Below are 19,336 nucleotides of genomic sequence, written 5' to 3' on the forward strand. Positions count from 1 at the left end.
CCCCCACCTGACTGGGGAGCCCCATGGGAAAGTTCAGGTGTGGTGGGGCTCTCTTCCAGGGGGCCCAGTTCTCTGCCCGAGGCGGGCAGCCCCATCAGGTCTGCGCAGGTCTGCAGGAAGTGCTGCTTGTGGTGGGGACGCACGAACATGCTGAACCCTGCAGGGAGCTTCATTCAGGCTGAGCCCTTCCCTGAACATCACCTGGCCCAGTCTACCCCTTCTCCACATCCCCCTAGTCCCACCTCACCCCCAGCAGGGCCACTTGCTTTGCAACAGGGGGAGGTCCTCGGGCCGTGCTGTGGTCAGTGCAGCCAGCACAGCAAGCACCTTGTCGAAGTTGTCATCCTGTTTGTACACCTTCAGTGCTGCCAGGAGCTGTCTGTGGGCTGCGCACCCCAGGGCCTCTCGGATGTCTGCCAGATAGGCACTCGCAGCAGACTGGCCCTGTTCTACTGTGGACCACACTTCTGGACAGCTGTGGGTGTCTCCTAGGTGTATATAGCATGGATGGGGACAGTGTTGGGGGTCCAGAGTCCCTCTCACCTCTGCCTGCCTTTCCCCCCAGGAACTGCTGGAGAGCCCTTCATGTTGGTTGGGACAACTGTAGGCTGCAGAATCGAGTAGCACAAGAACACACACACTGCTGTTCAGCCCCATGGGTGACTGGTTCAAAGCTGCTCTTGTTTTTGTTTTTTTGGTACCAGGGATCGAACTCGAGTCCTTGAGCTTGCAAGGCAGGTGGCAGAGCCACTAAGCTAAATCCCTGGCCCTCAAAGCTGCTCTTAAGCCAGACTGTGACACCTGATCCTCTTACAACTACAGACCTGACCTGGCATCTGCAGGAGCCAGGTGCCTTCGGGGGGTAGCCTGGTGGACAGGTGAGGCTCACCCTGGTTCAGGTGCACTCCAGGATCTAGCTGCTTGGCCACCTCCTTGGATTGGGTCAGCGTGGGCTCAGGACCCCTCTTCCCTGAAGAAACATGTTCCTGAGGACCTGAAGAGTCCCAGGGCAGAAGGCAGGCCTGGCCGGGGGTGGTCAGGATTCACAACCCTTCTCGACCTGACACACAGAGGCTTTGGGCACTGGAGAAGCTGCTAGTCCCACTGGGAGGGCAGGGCTTTGTCCCTCAGCTGGGCGCTGGGGCCGCAGGGGACAGCTGAAGCACTTATCACCCCAGTGGGCACCAAGCCCAGAGGGGTGTGGTCTTCCTGATCATTGGAGGCCTCTCTGGGTAACCCTAGGGTGGGCTGATCTTCAGCAAGCATGGGAGCAGGTGCTGTCACTCTAGACGGACTCTCAGCTCTGCTTAGACAGAGGCAGGTAGGAGGGCAGACAGATGCTAGTGTAGGACCATGGCATATGCACCTGACCTCCCAAATGCAGGTCTCTTCTGGAGGTCTGGACTCAGCACTGTGCTTGCCCTACAGGGACCCTTATCACCCCCACAAAGAAGCAGGGCAGCTGGGCCAAGCCCAACCACCTCAGCGCTCTAGGTGCCCCCACTCCGGGGTCTGAGGCTGATGTCCCCGTTGGGCCACTTACCACTGGGCCCCAGGGCTGGCAGTGCCTGCTGCCTGTGGGAAAGGCCAGGCTCTGGCCAGCTACTGCAGCCTTGACCAGTGAGCTGAATGCAGATGTCCTTAAACTGCTGTTTGTGGTGGGGCCGCACAAACTGGTAGAAGCCTGTTGGGGAGGGTTAAGTCCAGACCTATAGATTCCATGCCCTTCAGCCACAGGGCTGGGGACCCTGGGGACCATGAGCTGCCCACTCGGCTCCTTCCAGAAAGCAAGAACAACTTGGGGCCGTAGTAGCCTCCTGCCCATTCTGGCAGCCCCCACCCACTGCACAGCTGTGGCCCTGTCCATGGCAGAGCCTTCTGCAGGCTAGGGCACCTTGGAGCAGGGTGTGCTTCTTGGGGTCTTCAGCAAAGAGGCAACTGAGGCAGTCCATCAGTGCTTTGAGGTCATCGGAACCCTTGTAGACCTTCAGGGCCTGGGTAAAGGTGTCAAAGCTAGCTTGGCTCAGTGTCTGCTTCACAGCCACCATGAACAGCTTGGCTCGCTCTTCCTGTGTACCAGCTTCTGGCTTCTCCTGATGGACACATGCCCAAGGCCACTGTCAGGACCAGCCCTGTCCCTCCTGCCCCCAGGGCAGTGCAGACCCCAAGACTCCCAGGGCCTGTAGGTGCTGCTGCCTGGTGGGGACAGAGGGTGGAGGGCCCCTGGAGGAGAAGCTCCAGTCCTGGAGCATGGGTGGCCTCGGCCTGGCTGGGGTCACACCAGAGGCAGCCAGGAGGCCTGTAGAACCCACAAGTTCTCCTCCCCAAGGCAGGTACAGCTAGAGCTGAGCTCTAAGAACCAGCAGCTCACAGCAAGGGGCGTGCTCCACAGACTCCAGCCCACTTCTGCGTGCCTCAGACCCAGAGAAACCAAAGCAAAGATGGCACAGCCAGCCCCCACCTTGCCCTGCCCAGCCCACAGAGGGCCTAGCCTTTTAGCAGCCAGTCCACTTCCTGCAGGCACCAGCCCTAGCTGGGCACTGCCTGGTTCTTCCCAGAAGCTGAGGGACATGGACAAAAGCAACCACACTTGGGGCTTTCCAGCAGGCAAAGGGGCTTCCTGCCTCAGCCTGTTAATCAGTTGCTTTCATCTGAGACTGGGGACATTCTGTACTGCCTCACACAGGCCAGAGCTACAACTCAGGAAAAGCCAGGGCCAAGAGGACAGTGGTCCACCATCGCTGGGAGAATCATGGATGGCTGCAGGCCCTGAACAGAATGTACCCAGGGGCTGGGCCAGATTCTGGCTGGGAAAGATGGGCTCTCACGGAAGGAACTGCAAACAAACTCCCTGGGCTTTCAACATCTCAGCTACCCAGGAAGTCCATTTCCATGGGTCTGCTCTGGCTCACACCCCTGCTTGGTTGGGGGCCACCTGTGCAGGAGCCAGATTTCCAGACTGTACGTGAGCGGCCAGGGAGACTGCAGAGAGGGCTCACATACCTGGTGGCTGACCAGCCTGACCTTCTTCCTTCCTCCTCTCTGCTCATCAGCCAGCCTCTTCTCACACTGAAGGGACAGGGTAGACCGACCAACTGCCTAAAGGGGACACAGCTGTGGTCTCAACCCAACCCTGAGAGTACCTGTGACATCCCTCGGCTCCCCACGATCCCTGGTAAGAGCCTGAACAGAAGCCCGGTGTGGGAGGAGGTCTTGCCAGACCTCCACACCATCTTCTGAGTTAAGCCACCAGCCCTCATGGCTTGTAGGTAGCGTGTGACAGCAGCCACAAGGACAGTTTTGTGCTAAGTGTGGGCTGTGAGCACAGGCTCAGCTCAGGGGCCTCCCAAGCAGGCATGGAGGGGAAGGAATGGCTCCCAGGAATAAGCAGGAAGCAGGGAGGAGCTCCAAGTGAAGCTCAGAAAACTATGGGCTATTAGGCAAAGGCCATAGGTAAAGGGGAGAAGGAACTTGGGGCCCATCCCACAGACCAGGCCCTAAGAAAGACCAGCTCTGGGTGAGCAGGTGGCAGGAGGCACCACACTTGTGGGCTGTGCAGGCTGACCTGCCGGGAGCCAGTATAGTGGGAGCTGAGGGTCAGGGTGCACCTCTCTGGGTAGCAAGTGGCCTGGGGCCACGGGCACAGCATGACCGGGGGTCTATCTGTCCACCTGCCCACTGGGAAGGGAACCAAGGAGTAAGAAAGGTGCCAAGGCCAAATGGGTAGGGCCTGGGCTGGCCTCAGGAGTGGAGGGGCCATGTCATCCTCAGGCATCTCCCTCCCTGCCCTAAACCACCTCCTTCCCAGGGTAGGCCTCATCCTCAGGTGCCCCAGCCTTCTGCTCGCTGTGCTCCAGGGCAGCCAGCAGCCCCATGGGCCTCCACGGGGCTGTGACTGGCTCCTGCTCATACTCCACACACAGGTTGCTCTCTGGGTCCTCCACAGCCGGCGATCCTGTAGGAGCATTGGTATGGCAGCAAAGCTTACCGGAGGCCAGCCTGCAGGAAGCAACTAGTCCTGCCAGGTGGGCTCCTGCCTCTGCCCTGCATGGCCCTCATCCAGCCCCACACACCTGCTGGCTTCTGCCTCAGGCTGGGCACATGCACGTCTAGACTTGTGGCTTTTCTGGTTGCGAGGAGAGGTCCAGGCAATGTGGTCACCTTGGCAGCAGCTTTTCCCTCACCCACACCTGGGGCCAAAGCCCTGGGGACTGGGGCGGGCATCTGCAGAACGAAGGGTGTGTGAGGGCTGCCTCTGTGGCTCCTCGGGTGGGGGGACACCCATCCCCCCTTGGGCAGAGTGTGAGGCAGCCGGGCATTCGGGTGCTCACAGTTCTCTGAGCAACACGGAAGAACTGGGCTACATCCCGGATGACATGGCCAAAGTTGTTGTACACCTTGAGGTAGGGGCGCACCCAGGAGGGCAGCTGGGCTTTGGCATCTGCATAGGTGAACCTGGAGGGATATGCAGCCATCAGCCCAGCGTGCTCTGCTCAAGGGCCCAAGGCCAGCCCTCCCTGTAGCTCATACCACTACTGCACAGAGGTCTCCAAGTGGAGCCATGAAGCTCAGACCCCACAGAGCCAGAGGCTACCATGGCCTTCACGGAGGGGAAGAAGGTCCAGGGCAGAGAAAGCCCTTGAGCAGTGGGAGCATGTGGGGTGGCTAGGTGGAGCCCTGTCAGTACCTGTGGTCACACAAGAAGATGGCCCCATAGTCATGGCGGTGCCTGATGACCCGCCCAATGGCCTGGTTCACAGCCCTGGACGCCTGCTGCCGGTACCATTCTTGCCCTGAGAGGAACTACAGGGCAAGAGTCTCAAGCACAGAGACCCCTGGTCACTGGGTCCTTGCTTTTTCCCTGCCCCTGGCCCTGTGGTCTCACCTGGCCTCCAGCTTGGCTCTGGCCCCGCATCTCATCCAGGAACTGCATCTTGAGGACAACCCGAGGATCCATGCGTGGGGGATACGGGAGGCCCGTGATGATCACACCACGACCATTTATGTCTGAGAAGTCCAGCCCCTCGCTGGCCTAGGACACAGACCCAGGAATTGCCTAGGGGTGGCGGGCATTCCCCTTCCCTACTTGCTTTTCCGAAGCTTGGCACTTTCCTCAAGGGTCCATCTATATCCTAACCTCAGCCACCTCTCCCTACTACGGGGAGAGGTAGAAGGAAGCTCCTCTCTTGGGCCAGGCCCTCCACAGCTCCCAGAACCCCATGACCAACACCCCCATGCTCAGAACCTCCTGTGTCTTGCCTCTCCCTGGCCTATGCCAGCCAGGGCCCAGCAGGCCCCATAGCTCCACTCCCTCATCTGTTTGCGCGATGTGGGGCCCAAGGCAGGGATGGACCTGTGCCCTGAGGGCCTGATGAGCCCTGAGCCCCTACCAGAGGCCAGGCAGGGACTCAGACTCACAAAGGCCTCACCTTGCCCCGGCACACCGCCAGGAAGGTAGCCCCACTGGACCCAGGGGAGGCGACACGCTGGTAATAAGCATCGATGACCTAGAAGGCGAGGACAGTCACCCCAAGCTCTGAGCCCCAGCCCCTTCCTCCTCAAGTCATGATGACCCCACAGCTCACCCTGGGAAGAAGGCCTCATCCCGGCCACACCCAACCCACACGCAGCGCCCAAAGCCGGTTCAGTTTCCCCGTGAACACAGGGAACCCCAGGGTGAGGGCAGCACGTAGGGCATGAGGGTCAGCTGTCACTGTCACCATGTCCAAATGCTTTTAGCAACTTTCTAAACAGCTACACACCCAGGGACAGGGAGGCAGCCCAGGCCCCTGAAGAGGCAGCCTGGAGCCAGCCAGAGCCCCGGGTCAGAGATGGAGGCCATCCCAGGAGCCTCCAGGGGCTGCGGGGTCAGCAGGCCCAGAGTCCAGGTTGGGCACAGACCTCTGAGAAGCTGCCTTTGCTTCTGGGCTCCACAAACAGAGGTTTCAGCACCTCCACCTTCCTGGCCAAGTCTCGGGCCTGTGGAAGGAAGTCAGGACGTGCACAGGCCAGGCACTCACCCACTGGACCTGCGCAAGCTCAGGGCTCCCACAGCTGCCTCTGTACCCTGGCACTGCCCACCCACCTGGCCTCTTGGAGGGGAGGGGAGGGGTCGTACCCGCCAGAAGGCCAGGCTGTTCTCCATGACAGGGTAGGAAGGGAAGAAGACCAGAAGCCCATGGGGCACTACACGGGCGATGTTGCCTGGAAGCAGAGGACTGGTCAGGATAGGTGCTGGGCGTCTGCAGACTTCCACCGCCCTTGGGAAGAGGGACTGCGTACGCTGGCCTCAGTGGGACAGCTGGGGACACGGGCTTCCCAAAGGAGACAGGCTCCCATGTGGAGCACACTTACTCACCCAGAGTCTTCCCCAGAGAGGACAAGCACTCCTCAGAAAAACTGCACAAAGCCAGAGTGGTGTCTGCTGTGAGTCCCAGGGCTCAGCCATGGGCCCCACCCCGCTCCAGTGCGGCCCCGAGACCAGGACCCCTTACCGCTTGTCAAATGCAGAGCTCAGTTCTGCTCCATCGGGGCCTCTGGGGATGACCCCCACCCAGAGCTGGTGCTTGTCGATGACGTGTGGGTTCTCCAGGCAGACTGGGAAGGGGCTGGGACAGACCATGGGCAGCCCCTCAGGTCCGGGACAGCAAGAACCCCGGCCTACAACCCAGGCCAGCACTCCCCACACCCAGCACATTCCCAGAACTCAGCCCTACATCTGCATCTCCAGGACGAAAGAGGACAGCGGGGCCAGTGTGCCGCTGGTGAGGATGACAGTGCGGACACCCTGGCGGAGCAGCTCCTGCATGCTGTGGCCCGGGCTGAAGCACCAGTAGCTCAGTACCTTCCCTGCAGGGGAATGGGGCTTGAGGACTGGATCAGGATGACATCATCATCTTCCCCACCCACCAGCAGCCACAGGGGCCCAGAGTGCAGCAGTCAGAACAAAAGGTCTGGCCTGAGACCCAGCTCAGCCTGCAAGCTGGGCCCCTCCGCCAGGAGTCAGGAGTCTGGAGAGCAGGAGACGGGCCTAGGAGAATGCTAGGTGACACCTAGAGTGGGGTAAGCCAATCCTAACTCTACAGGAACTGTGACGTGCGGCACAGGGCTAAGAGCCACTCTGTCAAAAGCACACGGGGGGCCAGGGATTCAGCTCAGTGGTTCCAGCCCCTGCCGTGCAAGCGCAGGGTCCCAAGTTTGATTCCCAGTACGAAAGAAAAATACATGGGAAGGAAACTGTTTGACCTTCTGACATTCCAAGCACAATCGCAAAAGAGAAAGAGAGAACAAGTTCCCAGACTGGTCACGGCAGCATCCAGCAAGGTCACTGGTTCAGAGGAAGCTCAGAGCTCCTCACAGTGCCTGTCTGGCTGGAGCACAGCTACGGCCTCCAACTTGCTCTGGCAGTCTCCGGAAGTTCCAGAGCTTAAAACAGCACCAGTAGAATGACTTTAAATGAGACTCTAAAGCCAGGACCAGGCGCCAGCAGGGACAAGGGCAAATTTCCTGAAAAAGGCAAAGCCACATTTTCAGGCCTGAGGGGTTTTGTCAATCCTGGGATAGAATCTGCCTGGCCTGGGGACTGTCTGGGGCTGTCCTTCAAGAAGCAGTCCACCTCGATGAGCTAATTTCCGGGAAACACCCTACCCAGCTAGGGCTACTTCTGAGAAGTCATATGATTTCAGAGGTAGAAAAGAGCTACACCCTACTTTTCCTCTCGTACCTGGGCAACCCTCAGGGCTCCTATGGCCTCACAAGTGCTGTCCCCAGCCTCAGGAAAGACTTCCTGCGGGGAGAGGCCATGCTGCAAGGTGTGGATGAGTCAGAGAGCCTGGCCACCCACAGCTCAGGCTGATCTTGCCCAGCCCTCCCCTCCTCTTCCCACTAGGTGAGGCACACTCAAGCCTCAGCGTCCATACTCTGTCCAGGCAGCCCGGAGCCTGAGTCAGCTAGCAGCCAGAGAAAGAGTGGTCCAGAGGCAAAGGCAGTGCTGTGAGACCCTTTGAGGGCTGCAGCAGACCTGCAGGTGCCTGACCTAACAGCTCCCAGGAGCCCCAGCTGTGGGGCCACACTCACTGCTGGCCACCAGGGCTAAATACCATGTGGTGTGGGTAGGACCAGCTCCACCCAAGAGCCCCAGTGCTCCAAGATCACAGGCTCCCAGGCCCCCTCTGTGCAGCCCCTCACCAAGCCCACTCTAAGACACCAAGATGCAGGGGAAGCCCTGGAGGTACAAGAGAGGCTTGAGCTCACTGCAGGAACTTGGACATGACCTTGGTGCCTAAGGAGTGGTCTCCTGGAAGTGTGGCACAGGACCTGCAGGGCCTCATCACAGTGCTGGCTGGCCAAGGGACAAAAGCAGTTCTGCACTGATCAGCCTTGCCTGAGTGTCCAGGGAGGGGGAGAAGGGCCTTGGCTCTGCCACTGCCCACAGGGTGACCCTGTGCAGTCACAGGGTGGTCAGACCTCCTTCAAGCTCTAACTTTCAGAGGGCAAGTGAAGAGGCCATAGGCGTGCCTGGCCCAAGGAGAGGTGGTGCTGGGTATGCACTGAGGCCAGGCAGGGGAGCAGGTTCCAGACCCGAGGTGCTGTACCTTGCTTTCTAGATGCAGCAGCACTCCAAGCATCTGACCGCTGAGCCGCCCTCCGGGGCCCAATGTCAGGGTGTATGTGCACCTGGAGGAGGAGCATGTACAGGTGTGCTGAGGCCCTAACTGGGTCCTAGAGATAGCCCCAGCCCTGCCCTCATCCTGGAGGTATCTCCCACCTTATAGGACTGTGAGATCCCAGGACTGCCCTCAGTGGGGTCCACACTGAACACGATCTGAAAGGCAAGGAAGCAGAGCACATGGGTCAGAACCTGAGGCAAGAGCACAAAGCCTTTTGTGGTAGGACAGGGAAACTGAGGCCTCGTGGCCCAACACATAGGAGCCCTGAGGCTATCTTGTCCTTCTCTGAGTCACCCCACACTCACCCACATGCTCAGGGGCTCCCCTGGCCCTGCTATCCAGCCTGACTGCATCCTCAGGCCAAGTAGCAGCAGCTCACACCTGCCTGTCTTTTCCCCCTTCCAGGGGCAATCTCTACACACCTGTGAGCTTCCCCTCCAGCCAATGTACCACCCTCCCTTTGTGCCCCTTAGGATTGCAAAATAATCTGGAAATGCAATACATCCCGGTCAGGACGACACAAGATTCCTACAGGATGTGAACAAGCCAACACCAGAGTCTCAGAGGAATGAAAGGAATTTGTTCTGGCCAGTATCAGAACCTACAGGAACTGCAGAAAGTAAGAATGAGTAGAGGCCCAGGGATTTAGCTCAGTGGTTCCGCCGCCTGTCTCACAAGCGCAAGGTCCTGAGTTTGATCCCCAGTACCAAAAAAGAAAAAGAATGAGTACAACAATGACACTAATGACAGAAGCAAGGTGGAGCCTGGGGGCAGCAAACACCTGACTTATGACAGGAAAAGGTAGATTTGTGCCCCTCATATCCCTCACAGAGACCTGTAAACGGATCAAAGCCTACGAGCTAAGCTAGACAACCCCACAGAACACGAAACCAGACAAGACCAGCCAGCCAGATAGGTCAGGAGACACAAGCCATGGGACAGAAGTCTTTACCACAAGAGACCTCTATTCACTGAACCCTCCCAAAGATGGAAAAAGACGTGCAGAGAGCATACATATTGCCTGTGACTCAACACTCAAGATTTATGAAGAGCCCTGCAAACCTGTAAAAAAAACCCAACTAACACACAGGAAAGTCTCACAGAAAAGGAAGGGTAACTGGCCAAAATGTACATGATGGTCACTACACGGAAGACAAGAAGCCATGACAGGGTTTGCTTAGCAAACTGGCCACCCTGGCTTCAGAGCACAGGGACAGGCACAGCAGCTTCCATAGGACTCCCACTGGCTCCACGAGGCACCGCCCCAACAGTGAGAAATGGGAATCGTCCACAGGCAAATGGAGGAAACCGCTAACTCTTTGCAAAGCACACTGCAGGGACCGAGACAGCACAAACACAACTCATGGACCAACAAGCCTGTTCTCAGCAAACCAGAAAAACCCGAGGCCGCCCAAAGTGAGGACATGCCACAGCATGCCGTGCACACACTGCTGGAGCAGAAGCGTCTGTCTCTGGTGTGCTGCATGGGTATGGGCACATGCACGGGTCTGTGTTCGCGTACACCTGTGCACAGCAGGTACAGGGTTATGCACAGAGGGCACAGTCTGGCATGAGCACAGCCTATAGCTATCTTCACTGTCACGACAGCTGCCCCGACCACACAGCATAGGGTCCAAAGCCAGGACAGCGGTGGGAGATGACAAAAAATTGGAAAATAATAAGAAAGAAGGCGGGCCGGGGATTTAGTTCAGTGGTGCTACTGCCTGCCTCACAAGCACAAGGTCCAGAGTTCGGTCCCCGGTACCAAAAAAAAAAACAACCAATAAACAAACAAACAAACAAACAAAGAAGGCAAAATTATGTTTTATAGCTGGGACCAGGTGGGACCATATCCTGACGAGCTGATGGCCTCCTGGTCCAGTGCGCTCTTTATGTATAGTGTAGGAAGGCAGGGTAGCTAGTGCCAAGGCCCAGAAAAGGAACAAGGACATGTAATGTGAATGTCTCCTGGGGCTGTGCCACCCAGGGTCTGCAATCTACGGAGGAGAAAGGGAGTAGGGAAGAGAAGAGGGGCCATCTTCAGGCTTGGCCCGCGGCAGACAGCCACACAGCAAGCTCCACATTTTACCAAAGCCTTGGTCTGCAGAGACAGACAACAGAAGCTCATTTCAGGGTGGAGGCTGCCAGGAGCGGCCCACACACATCAAGGGACAGGCAGGAGTTTTACACATGGCCAAGCTTCCTCATTCCTGGGCATATCACGGCGACCCTGTTCCCTATACAGGATGCCTGTCACCATTGCCCACCTTCCCTGAAACCCCGTCACTGTACTTTCAGGTTTCATCACCACTTAAACTGCACATCTCCAAATGCACGTCCCAGGGCACTGCCCCTAGTGGGCACCCCTCGAGGACATTGTCTATCTGATGCCCATTAGGCCTATGGTGGCCACGCAGGGTAGTCCCTCTGCCTGGCTCCAGAAGCGCCAGGAGGACCAGCTTCCCATCTAGGCTGCGTGAGTGTGGCCTCAGTGTTCTCTCAGGGGCATTTCTGCTTCTGCGCCTGCACCTGCTCCTGCAGGGCTTCATCAGCAGCCTGTTCCCCCCACACCTTGGTCACAGGCTTAGACCCTCCCTCTGATGCAAACTGGGAGGGGGACTGGAGTTGAGGAAGTCTGGCCCACTCCTCCCTGTGCTCCATGTGGGCAGTCTAGAGATACCCTCACTCCCCCTGGACCCAACCAGCCTCTCAGAGAAGGACAGAGCTCCCTGACCCTGCTGGGGGCCTCATAATAACCATGAGCTTCCCGAGGAATCCACAACAGTCAACTCATTTGTAAACTTAAAGGATAGGAGCTATAGTCTGAACTTGGCTCCATCTCTGGCTGACACATCACTTGGCCCTAAAACACCTGAAAAGGTTTGCCAGATATGGAGAAGAGCAGTGATAACCCTAGGTGACTAGGAAAACAGCACTGCCACCTGGGCAGGACAAGGCATGAAGGGAAAACCTCACCCCACTGGTGCGTGTGCTGAATGCCCAGTGCGTATCCGATGTAAGCAAGGAGCAGGGGCTCCATTCCAAGGAACTCAGACCCACTGTCTGCACGTCCTGCCTCAGACTGGCCTTCTGTGGCCCAAAAAGGTCCTGTGGCACCTAAGCTCCAAGGACAGGTCAGCCACAGCCCTGTGAGCACTGCCCAAGCTGCACACTCATGGCCTGGTGAAAGCACCTGGCAACTGCACGGGGCCCAGGAAGCAGGTGTGAGGTGAGCAACTCATTAGTCAGTCCCTCAATCGGGGGCATGCTAGTGAGGATGTGGCTGGCCCAGCACCTCCAGGGCCAGGCAGGGGAGCTGTCATCTGCCAAGAGTGGCAGGCAGCCAAAGGAAATTCCAAACCAACAGGGTAACCTGCTTTGGATTCCAGGGATTTTTGAGGAGAAACATCCATTAATGGGAAGGCGGAGAACCCGCATTCCCAGGAGGAGAGGAGGCTGCACCCAGCCCATACCTGCTCTCTAGGCCCAGGATCTGCAGCTGACCTTGGGGCCTACACAGGTAAGGGAAGAGCATGTTCCTGGGAGCTGCTCCTGACACATGGACCTGTTCATCTGCAGTGATTGATCAGAATACTGAAAGCAGTTTGCCTGGCCAGAACAGGGCCTCCCACCATAGGAGCCAAGGATGTTCCAGGGCAGACAGCCTAACAGTCACTGTGGACGGTACAGGGGCTTGGGCAGCCTGGGAGTCTGGACTCCACAGAGAACCAGTGGTCATACCCAGGCCATCACCCTGGGCAGCAGACACTCTGGGAGCACTCACCGAATGGTCACTCCACTCAGACTCCTCCTGCCCATCCTACCATGACCTCAGGTGCCTGGAGGCACAGCATGGCCAGAAGTACTCAAGAGGAAACCTCACACGGTTCCACACAGTATAGTGCCTCCTGGGCCTGTGTCCTCCAGGGCTCCTGAGGTCTCAGTCAGGGCTCCTAATGGCCTGCTTCCGAAAACCTAGCAAGGTTCAACAAAAGGAAGATGGTGCCCAGGGCCTCCAAACAGCACCTTACCCAACCTCAAGCACTTGGAGAGATACTGGCTTATCCACTGGGCCTGAGGAAATGGCTCAGCTGGGCCAAAGGAGACAGCTGGACCTCACAGACAGGAAGAAGGGTGCTACTGAAATGCACACTATGGAGCAGGAAGAGACCTGAGGCAGGGGTCTGACTTGTCTGTCTTGCTGTCTCTTTCCCTCTTCCAGTGACTCCAGTTACATTTCTCTCAGTCAGAGGCTTCCATATTCAAGCTTCTCTTCATCAGGAGTTCCCATAGTCACCCTTTTCTCTATCAGGGGCTTCTACAGTCGTGTTTCTCTCTTTCTCTCTCTCTCTCAGGGTCCTCACGCAGTCATGTTTATCTCTGAGTTCTCACACAGCCAAGTTATCTCTGTAAGGAACGCCAACACTGGCCTTTCCTTGTGTTTGTCAGATGCTCCCACGGTCATACTGTCTCTGTTAGATGCTCCCACCGTCACAGTGTCTCTGTCAGATGCTCCCACGGTCACACTGTCTCTGTCAGGTGCTCCCACGGTCACACTGTCTCTCTGTCAGAGCCTCCCACAGGCACTCTGTTAGGAGCTCTTTTACGTGTGTCTCTCTCTTCATCAGAGGCTCAAAGAACAGGACAGTCACATGCCCCTCATTTGTCTTTCCCTGAGAAGTTGCTCAGTAAGTCACTTGTCTCCAGATATTTCCTGGTTTGAGCCCATTTGGAGCTGCTGGGCCTATCTATAAACCAAGGGGTTCTGCCCAATCCTAAGGGACGTTGGCAGGGATAAGATGCTCCTGGCTCTAGCCCTGTAGTGCTACCTTGGGTGTGTCTGGCCACTGAATAGCCAAGTATGGCGAGACCTGTCCTTCTCTGGCCTCCCTTAGAGGCCTACAGTGGGTTCAAGGCAGGAGGAAATAAACTTATGAGTTTGCTAATCGGAAACATGTGGTGTGGGGCCTTTGTCCAGTCCCTGAAGCTCTTGCCTTGACTTCTATCTGGAAAAGAGATGCCTGCAAGTTCCTACCTGGATGATGTCCATGAGCTTCTGCAGCCCAGCCGTATTGGTGAACACTCCGGCACCTGTAGGGGCAGTGAGAAGCTGATATTCAAACCACAGGTAGGTCGTATCCACCCAGACCCCACATGAGCCAGCATGATCACATGGCCAACCTCCACCTCATAGCTGCTGGGTAATCAGCTTCCCCTAACAGAGTGTGTGGTATGGGATATGCTAAGGGAGGGCGGCTAGCCTGCTCTTCCTAGAGTGTCAAAGAGGAGCTGAGGGGAACAGGCTCTCCAGAAGAGTCTTGGAGATAGTCTGTTGGACTCAAAAAGGCTCTGTTGGGCTGGGGATTTGGCTCAGTGGTTCTGCTGCCTGCCCTGCAAGCACAAGGACCCGAGTTCGATCCCCAGTACCAAAAAAAAGGCTCTGTTGTCAAATGAGTCCAGGAGCCCACGGCCCCCAGTGCCCAGGAGCTCAGCAGACTCCAGAGTCCTGTGTCTCAAACCGCCCCAAGACCCCGCCCAGCAGAAAGGGTTTTCACAGGTTTCAGCCTGGGATGATGCCAGCCCCAGGAAGCCCTCTGGGCCTCACCACTGAGCAGATACAGGATTCAGGGTGGTATGGGGAGAAAGCTGGTGGGAGCCACAGCTCAATGAACTCAACTAGGCCTCTCGCTTTTCCTCCTTTAAGGGGAACTAACTGGGACACACAACAGAAAGAAACCCAACAGCAAAGCTGCAATGTGCTCCACTAAAGAGCACAAGGGCCAGGCAAATGGTACAAATGCCTCAGTGTCCCAGTCAAAAAGGGAAAGCCCCGCAGGCCAGACTCCTGCTTGCAGGGGAGGGCAGACAAGACAGTAGGCTGCCACATGACTGTGCCAGCTGCCTGCTGAGGGTAGCCCTGCTGGCACCTGCCTGCATCAAAGGAGCTAGCATGACATGCCCCACATAGCGAGCCAGAGACTCACGTCCTGCCAAGTGTTGGATAATCTGGTCCAGTGACTCCAGGATGCAGACCTTGGACTGAAATGTTATCTGGGCTTCCGCAAACAGGTTGAAGATATAGCTGACAGAGAGAAGAAAAGAAGCTTGAGCCTGAGTAGGGACCAGGCTTGCAGCTTTGGGAATCTATAGGTGAGCAGCTTTTAAGTTTCCTCCACTTAAAAACAAATGCTGAGCCCTTTAGGATTGTCAAAATCCAGGTGAGAGGCCTCGGGACCCTTCAGGTGTGGAGATGAAAGTAGGCTCTGGCATGACAGCCGCGTCACGTACCAGAGAAGACCAGGCACTGGGGCCAGGGCTACCATGGGGTGGAGGGAGGATCCTTGGAGCCTTCCTGGGGCAGTTTCTGAGTGGGGTCTCCAAATGCTTCGGAAAGAGACAGGGATGGGGGCCTAGAGGGGAATCCTTGGGGTTCAGCACAGGGCAGGGCAGGCTGGAGCCCTGAATGTCAAGCTGAGGAATGAGGCTTCACCTGGAAGAACTGGAAGCCCTGCAAGGATCAGAGCTCAGAACAGACCAGCTCAGGAGGAAGGCAGACATCTCAGGGCCCTTGGAACATGCTCTGTCCTCTGCCCTCAACAAAAGCAGGCCTGGTCACAGTACAGCAATTAGCTGTGTGCCCAAGAGAGCTGTCACACTGATAGCTCACCTGCCTTCAAGGCAGCAGCCTTTACTGGCCCAGGTTGCTGAAAAACTGGGCGACTATGGAGCATTCAGAGCACTCTGGGCCTCCTGGAGCCCTAACAGGCGGTGACAGCACTGGTTGTGCTACAGAGAAGGTCTTCCTCTAACTGCACTACCAAGAGTGGGAGCAGAGAGCCACAGGACACGGTGAGAGAGTGCTGTGACTCCCAAGCCTCTCACTGACCACGGAGAGCTGGCAACCCCTCCCGGGTCTGGAAATCAACAGCAGACCCCACTGGCATGTGAAGCCCAGGCCTGCGTGGTCAGACCCAGCAGGACACTGTGAGGACAAAGCCGCCCACTCTGGGCAGGAGTCAGCCTTTGTTCCTTACCTTCCTGGCTTAGTGACACCACTACCATCTCCGGGTAGCTGGACAGCATCGATGGCCCCCTCCAGGCGAAGAAGGATCACTGTGGGTCAAGGAAGTGTCAGGGGCAGGCTCCACTGGCTGGGAGGGGTGGTGGGGAGTGGCACTTACTCTTGAGCTTGGCGATGTCTTCCAGCTGCATGTTCAGTCCTAGGTGAGAGAGCAGCACATGCACAACTGTGCTTCATCCTAACTCTGCCAACCAGGTTCCCAAGAACCAGGGATTTATTTGTATGTATGTATGTATGTATGTATGTATGTATGTATGTATGTATGTGGGTGTGTGTATGCATGTACGTATGTATGTATGTTTTGAGACAGGTCTTGATTTTGGTTTTTTTGGTGCCAGGGATCGAACTCAGGACCTTGTGCTTGCAAGGCAGGCGGCAGGACCACTGAGCTACATCCCAGGCCTATGAGACAGGTCTTGCTAAGTCACTAAGTTGCCCAGACTGGCCTCAAACTTGCAATTGATCTTCCCTCCTCAGCCTCCAGAGTGCTGGGATTATAGGTGTGTGCATCACCACACCTCAGCCACCTAGCAAGGGATCCTTTAAATTTCTTCGTGAGTCCTGAGTCCTTCCTCCCCTCCGGAGCTGCCCATGTGTGTAAACTTTGAGGACTGCACTCCCAGGTGGGCACTGTCTATCGGATGTCAGACTGCCTCTGGGTGGCATATAGGTGTGTCAACGAGAACAGCTCCAAAAGGTTTCAGAGGTTAAACTGACAGACCAGGTGGCCAGGATGAGCATTTTGCATCTATACAGGCACCCTGCCTGCTAAAATAGATAGGAACCAGAGGCTTCTAACAAAGTAATCAAAATGCTCAGAAACCAAAAGCATTTGTCATGAAACAAACTACCAACCTATGGGAAAATCTCAACTCAAAAGACAAATGGTAGGGCCGGGGATTTAGCTCAGTGGTGCCGCTGCCTGCCTCGCAAGCACAAGGTCCCGAGTTCGATCTCTGGTACCAAAAAAAAACAAACCCCACTGCAAAAGAGAAATGGCAACAGATGTCAAGACCAGGACATTAGAATCTGACAAGGATTTTAAAGCACCCATCATACAAGTGCCCCAACAAGCAATCACAAACTCTCTTGAAAGAAATTAAAGGTAGGGGCCGGGGATTCAGCTCAGTGGTTTGGCCGCCTGCTGTGCAAGCACAAGGACCCGAGTTCCCCGGGTACCAAAAAAAAAAAAAAAAAAGAAATTAAAGGTAGAAGCCCTCAGCAAAGAAATATACAGGGAAGAACCAAGTGGATATGTAGAACTAGAAACACAAGAGCCAAAATTTGAAACTTAGTGGGTACACTCAACAGCAGAATGGCAACAGCAGGAAACAACCGCAAATTTAAGAGACAGAGTTATGGAACCCCATAAGCACACTTGTAATCCCAGCACTCTGAGGGGCCAAGGCAGAAGGATCACAAACTCAAGTCCACCCTAGGCAACTCAGTGACTCAGCAAGACCCTATTTACAAAAAATAAAAAGAGCTGGAGACGTAGCTCAGGACAAAGGTCCTGGGTTCAATCCCCAGTACCACAAAAACAAAACAAAACAAAAGCCATGGATTTATGAGCTGGGCGCAGTGATGCATATCTATAATCTCAGTTGTTGGGAGGCTATGTTACAGGCCAGCTTGGGTAATTTCAGGAACTCTTGTCTCAAAATACATTTTATTTATTTCTTTATTTTTGGTATCAGGGATCAAACTCAGGACCTTGCGCTTGCAAGGCAGGTGGCAGCACCACTGAGCTAAATCCCTGGCCCATCAAAATAAAGTTTTAAAAGGGATGGGAATGTAGCTCAGTGGTAGAGTATTTGGCTAGCATGAAAGCCCTGAGCTTATTTCTCAGTACATTAAAAAAATTTGATTTACATATGAAATAGTCCAACCTGAGGAGAAAGTAGACTGAAAAGCAGTGAGTAGAGTATACATGTTGGAGTCCTTTAGGAAGACAAGAAAGACAGTGTCATGAGAAACAATGGCTAACAACTCTACAGACCTGACAAAAGAACTGCAAATTCCAGAGGCTAAGTGAATCCACAAAGGGGAAACCCAGAGGGCCCACACCAAGACAGCCCAACAGCTGAACAGCAATGGCGACGACAATCTTGAGCTCTGTTGGGGAGAAGCAGAGCGCACCAAGAGCAAAGGGCCATTCGGAGGGTGGCCTTCTCATCGCACAGGGCCAGAGCTGGGGAAGACTCTTCAAATGCTGGCGGGCGAGCCCCATGGCCCCAGGTCCACACCCAGCAAAAATGGGGCTTAGAGCAAAGGGGAGACAGTCTCACAATAAGAAAATGAAGAGTCTGTCTCCAGAAGAACCGCTGACCACACCATAAATATACACAAGTCCCCCTTGCCCACTAAAAGAAAAAAATTAAAATAATAGAATTGTTGAAGTCTTGCAGACAGAAGGGAAATAATACCTAGAAAACCTAGAACACTAGGAAGGAAGAAAGAGCAAAGGAGTAGGGGCAATTTTTCTTTTTTTTTTTGGCCTGGGGATCGGACTCAGGACCTTGCACTTGTGAGGCAGGCAGCAGAACCACTGAGCTAAATCCCCAGCCGCAGCAATTTTTAATGATAATTCTTTTTTTGTCTTTTACAGTACTAGGGATTAAACTCAGGGCCTTATGTATGCTAGGCAAGCAGTACACCACTGAGCTACATCCCACCTCTTTTTAAATTTTTTTTTTTTTGGTGCAGGGGATCGAACTTGGGACTTCGCGCTTCCAAGGCAGGCGGCAGAACCACTGAGCTAAATCCCCAGCCCCGCTCTTTTTAAATTTTGAGATGCAGTCTCACTAAGTTGCCCAGGCTGGCCTTAAATTTGTGATCCTTCTGCGTCAGCCTCCATGGTAGCTGGGATTACAGGGATATACACCACACCTATTTTGTTTTGGATTTTTGTTTTTGTTTCTGAAACAGGATCTTACTATGTTGTCCAGGCTGGCCTATAACCCTTGAGCTCAAGTGATCCTCCTGTCTCAGCCTCCTACTACAGGTGAGTAGCTGGACTACAGGCACATAGTACCATGTCCAGCTGAACAATTCTCTTTATAATTGCTTGATGATTGTAAGCAAAAATCATAGTATCATCTGGTTAGTTCTCTGTATGTAGAGGTATACAAATAGATGACTATCCTAAGGAGGAATCAAAAGACAAATGTGGAAAAGAAACAAACTTCATCACATCCTGAAGAGGACAACGGACCGTAGTGTCTGAAGACCTGCACTGATGTGCAGAGCTAAGATCTCGGGGATGGCAGCCTAGGGCAGAGACCACTTTTGGAGGAGGCAGCTGTGGCTGTGACCAAGGAGCTCCTATATGGCAATATCCCCTTTCCTGCTCTGCTGGTATTCCCCAAGGTCTTCCTAATTAATTAGTCAATGTGCTCATTTTGTGAGGTTTTCTGTACCTGCGCTTTGCTTTAGAAATAAAAGGCAAGGGGCCGGGGATTTAGCTCAGTGGTTTCGCTGCCTGCTGCACAAGCACAAGGACCCGAGTTCGATCCCCGGTACCAAACAAAAAAGGTGAAAATAACAATGGCCAAGATAATGGTGCTTCTCTAAGTCTCAGTCTTTC

The 19,336-nt window shown here is 55.2% G+C and overlaps 1 protein-coding gene across 29 annotated transcripts in view; it reads right to left on the reverse strand.

The window, feature by feature from the left end:
• Rtel1 (regulator of telomere elongation helicase 1) overlaps positions 1-19,336 on the reverse strand; it is a 40,304-nt gene that overhangs the window by 866 nt on the left and 20,102 nt on the right. For 14 of the 29 annotated variants that reach the window (XM_087197629.1, XM_087197625.1, XM_087197622.1 and 11 more), the window contains 23 exons: positions 15,851-15,889; positions 15,704-15,782; positions 14,654-14,751; positions 13,705-13,760; positions 8,768-8,824; positions 8,595-8,676; positions 6,717-6,849; positions 6,495-6,608; positions 6,359-6,399; positions 6,119-6,204; positions 5,902-5,979; positions 5,430-5,507; positions 4,886-5,032; positions 4,688-4,803; positions 4,332-4,455; positions 4,074-4,224; positions 3,798-3,955; positions 3,004-3,099; positions 1,895-2,093; positions 1,544-1,684; positions 890-970; positions 267-488; positions 8-157 (listed from right to left, as the gene is read on the reverse strand). In XM_087197629.1, the coding sequence (XP_087053755.1) occupies positions 8-157; positions 267-488; positions 890-970; positions 1,544-1,684; positions 1,895-2,093; positions 3,004-3,099; positions 3,798-3,955; positions 4,074-4,224; positions 4,332-4,455; positions 4,688-4,803; positions 4,886-5,032; positions 5,430-5,507; positions 5,902-5,979; positions 6,119-6,204; positions 6,359-6,399; positions 6,495-6,608; positions 6,717-6,849; positions 8,595-8,676; positions 8,768-8,824; positions 13,705-13,760; positions 14,654-14,751; positions 15,704-15,782; positions 15,851-15,889 (2,526 nt within the window). Of the gene's footprint in view, positions 1-7; positions 158-247; positions 489-889; positions 971-1,543; positions 1,685-1,894; positions 2,094-3,003; positions 3,100-3,797; positions 3,956-4,073; positions 4,225-4,331; positions 4,456-4,687; positions 4,804-4,885; positions 5,033-5,429; positions 5,508-5,901; positions 5,980-6,118; positions 6,205-6,358; positions 6,400-6,494; positions 6,609-6,716; positions 6,850-8,594; positions 8,677-8,767; positions 8,825-13,704; positions 13,761-14,653; positions 14,752-15,703; positions 15,783-15,850; positions 15,890-19,336 lie in introns of all 29 variants that reach the window. The other 15 variants (XR_015445974.1, XR_015445973.1, XR_015445976.1 and 12 more) reach the window with 5 other exon arrangements.

Source organism: Heterocephalus glaber, unplaced genomic scaffold (genome assembly GCF_053883595.1).
Source record: "Heterocephalus glaber isolate CG9 unplaced genomic scaffold, H.glaber_assembly_v1.0 deba00001673, whole genome shotgun sequence".
Taxonomy (NCBI): Eukaryota; Metazoa; Chordata; class Mammalia; order Rodentia; family Bathyergidae; genus Heterocephalus; species Heterocephalus glaber.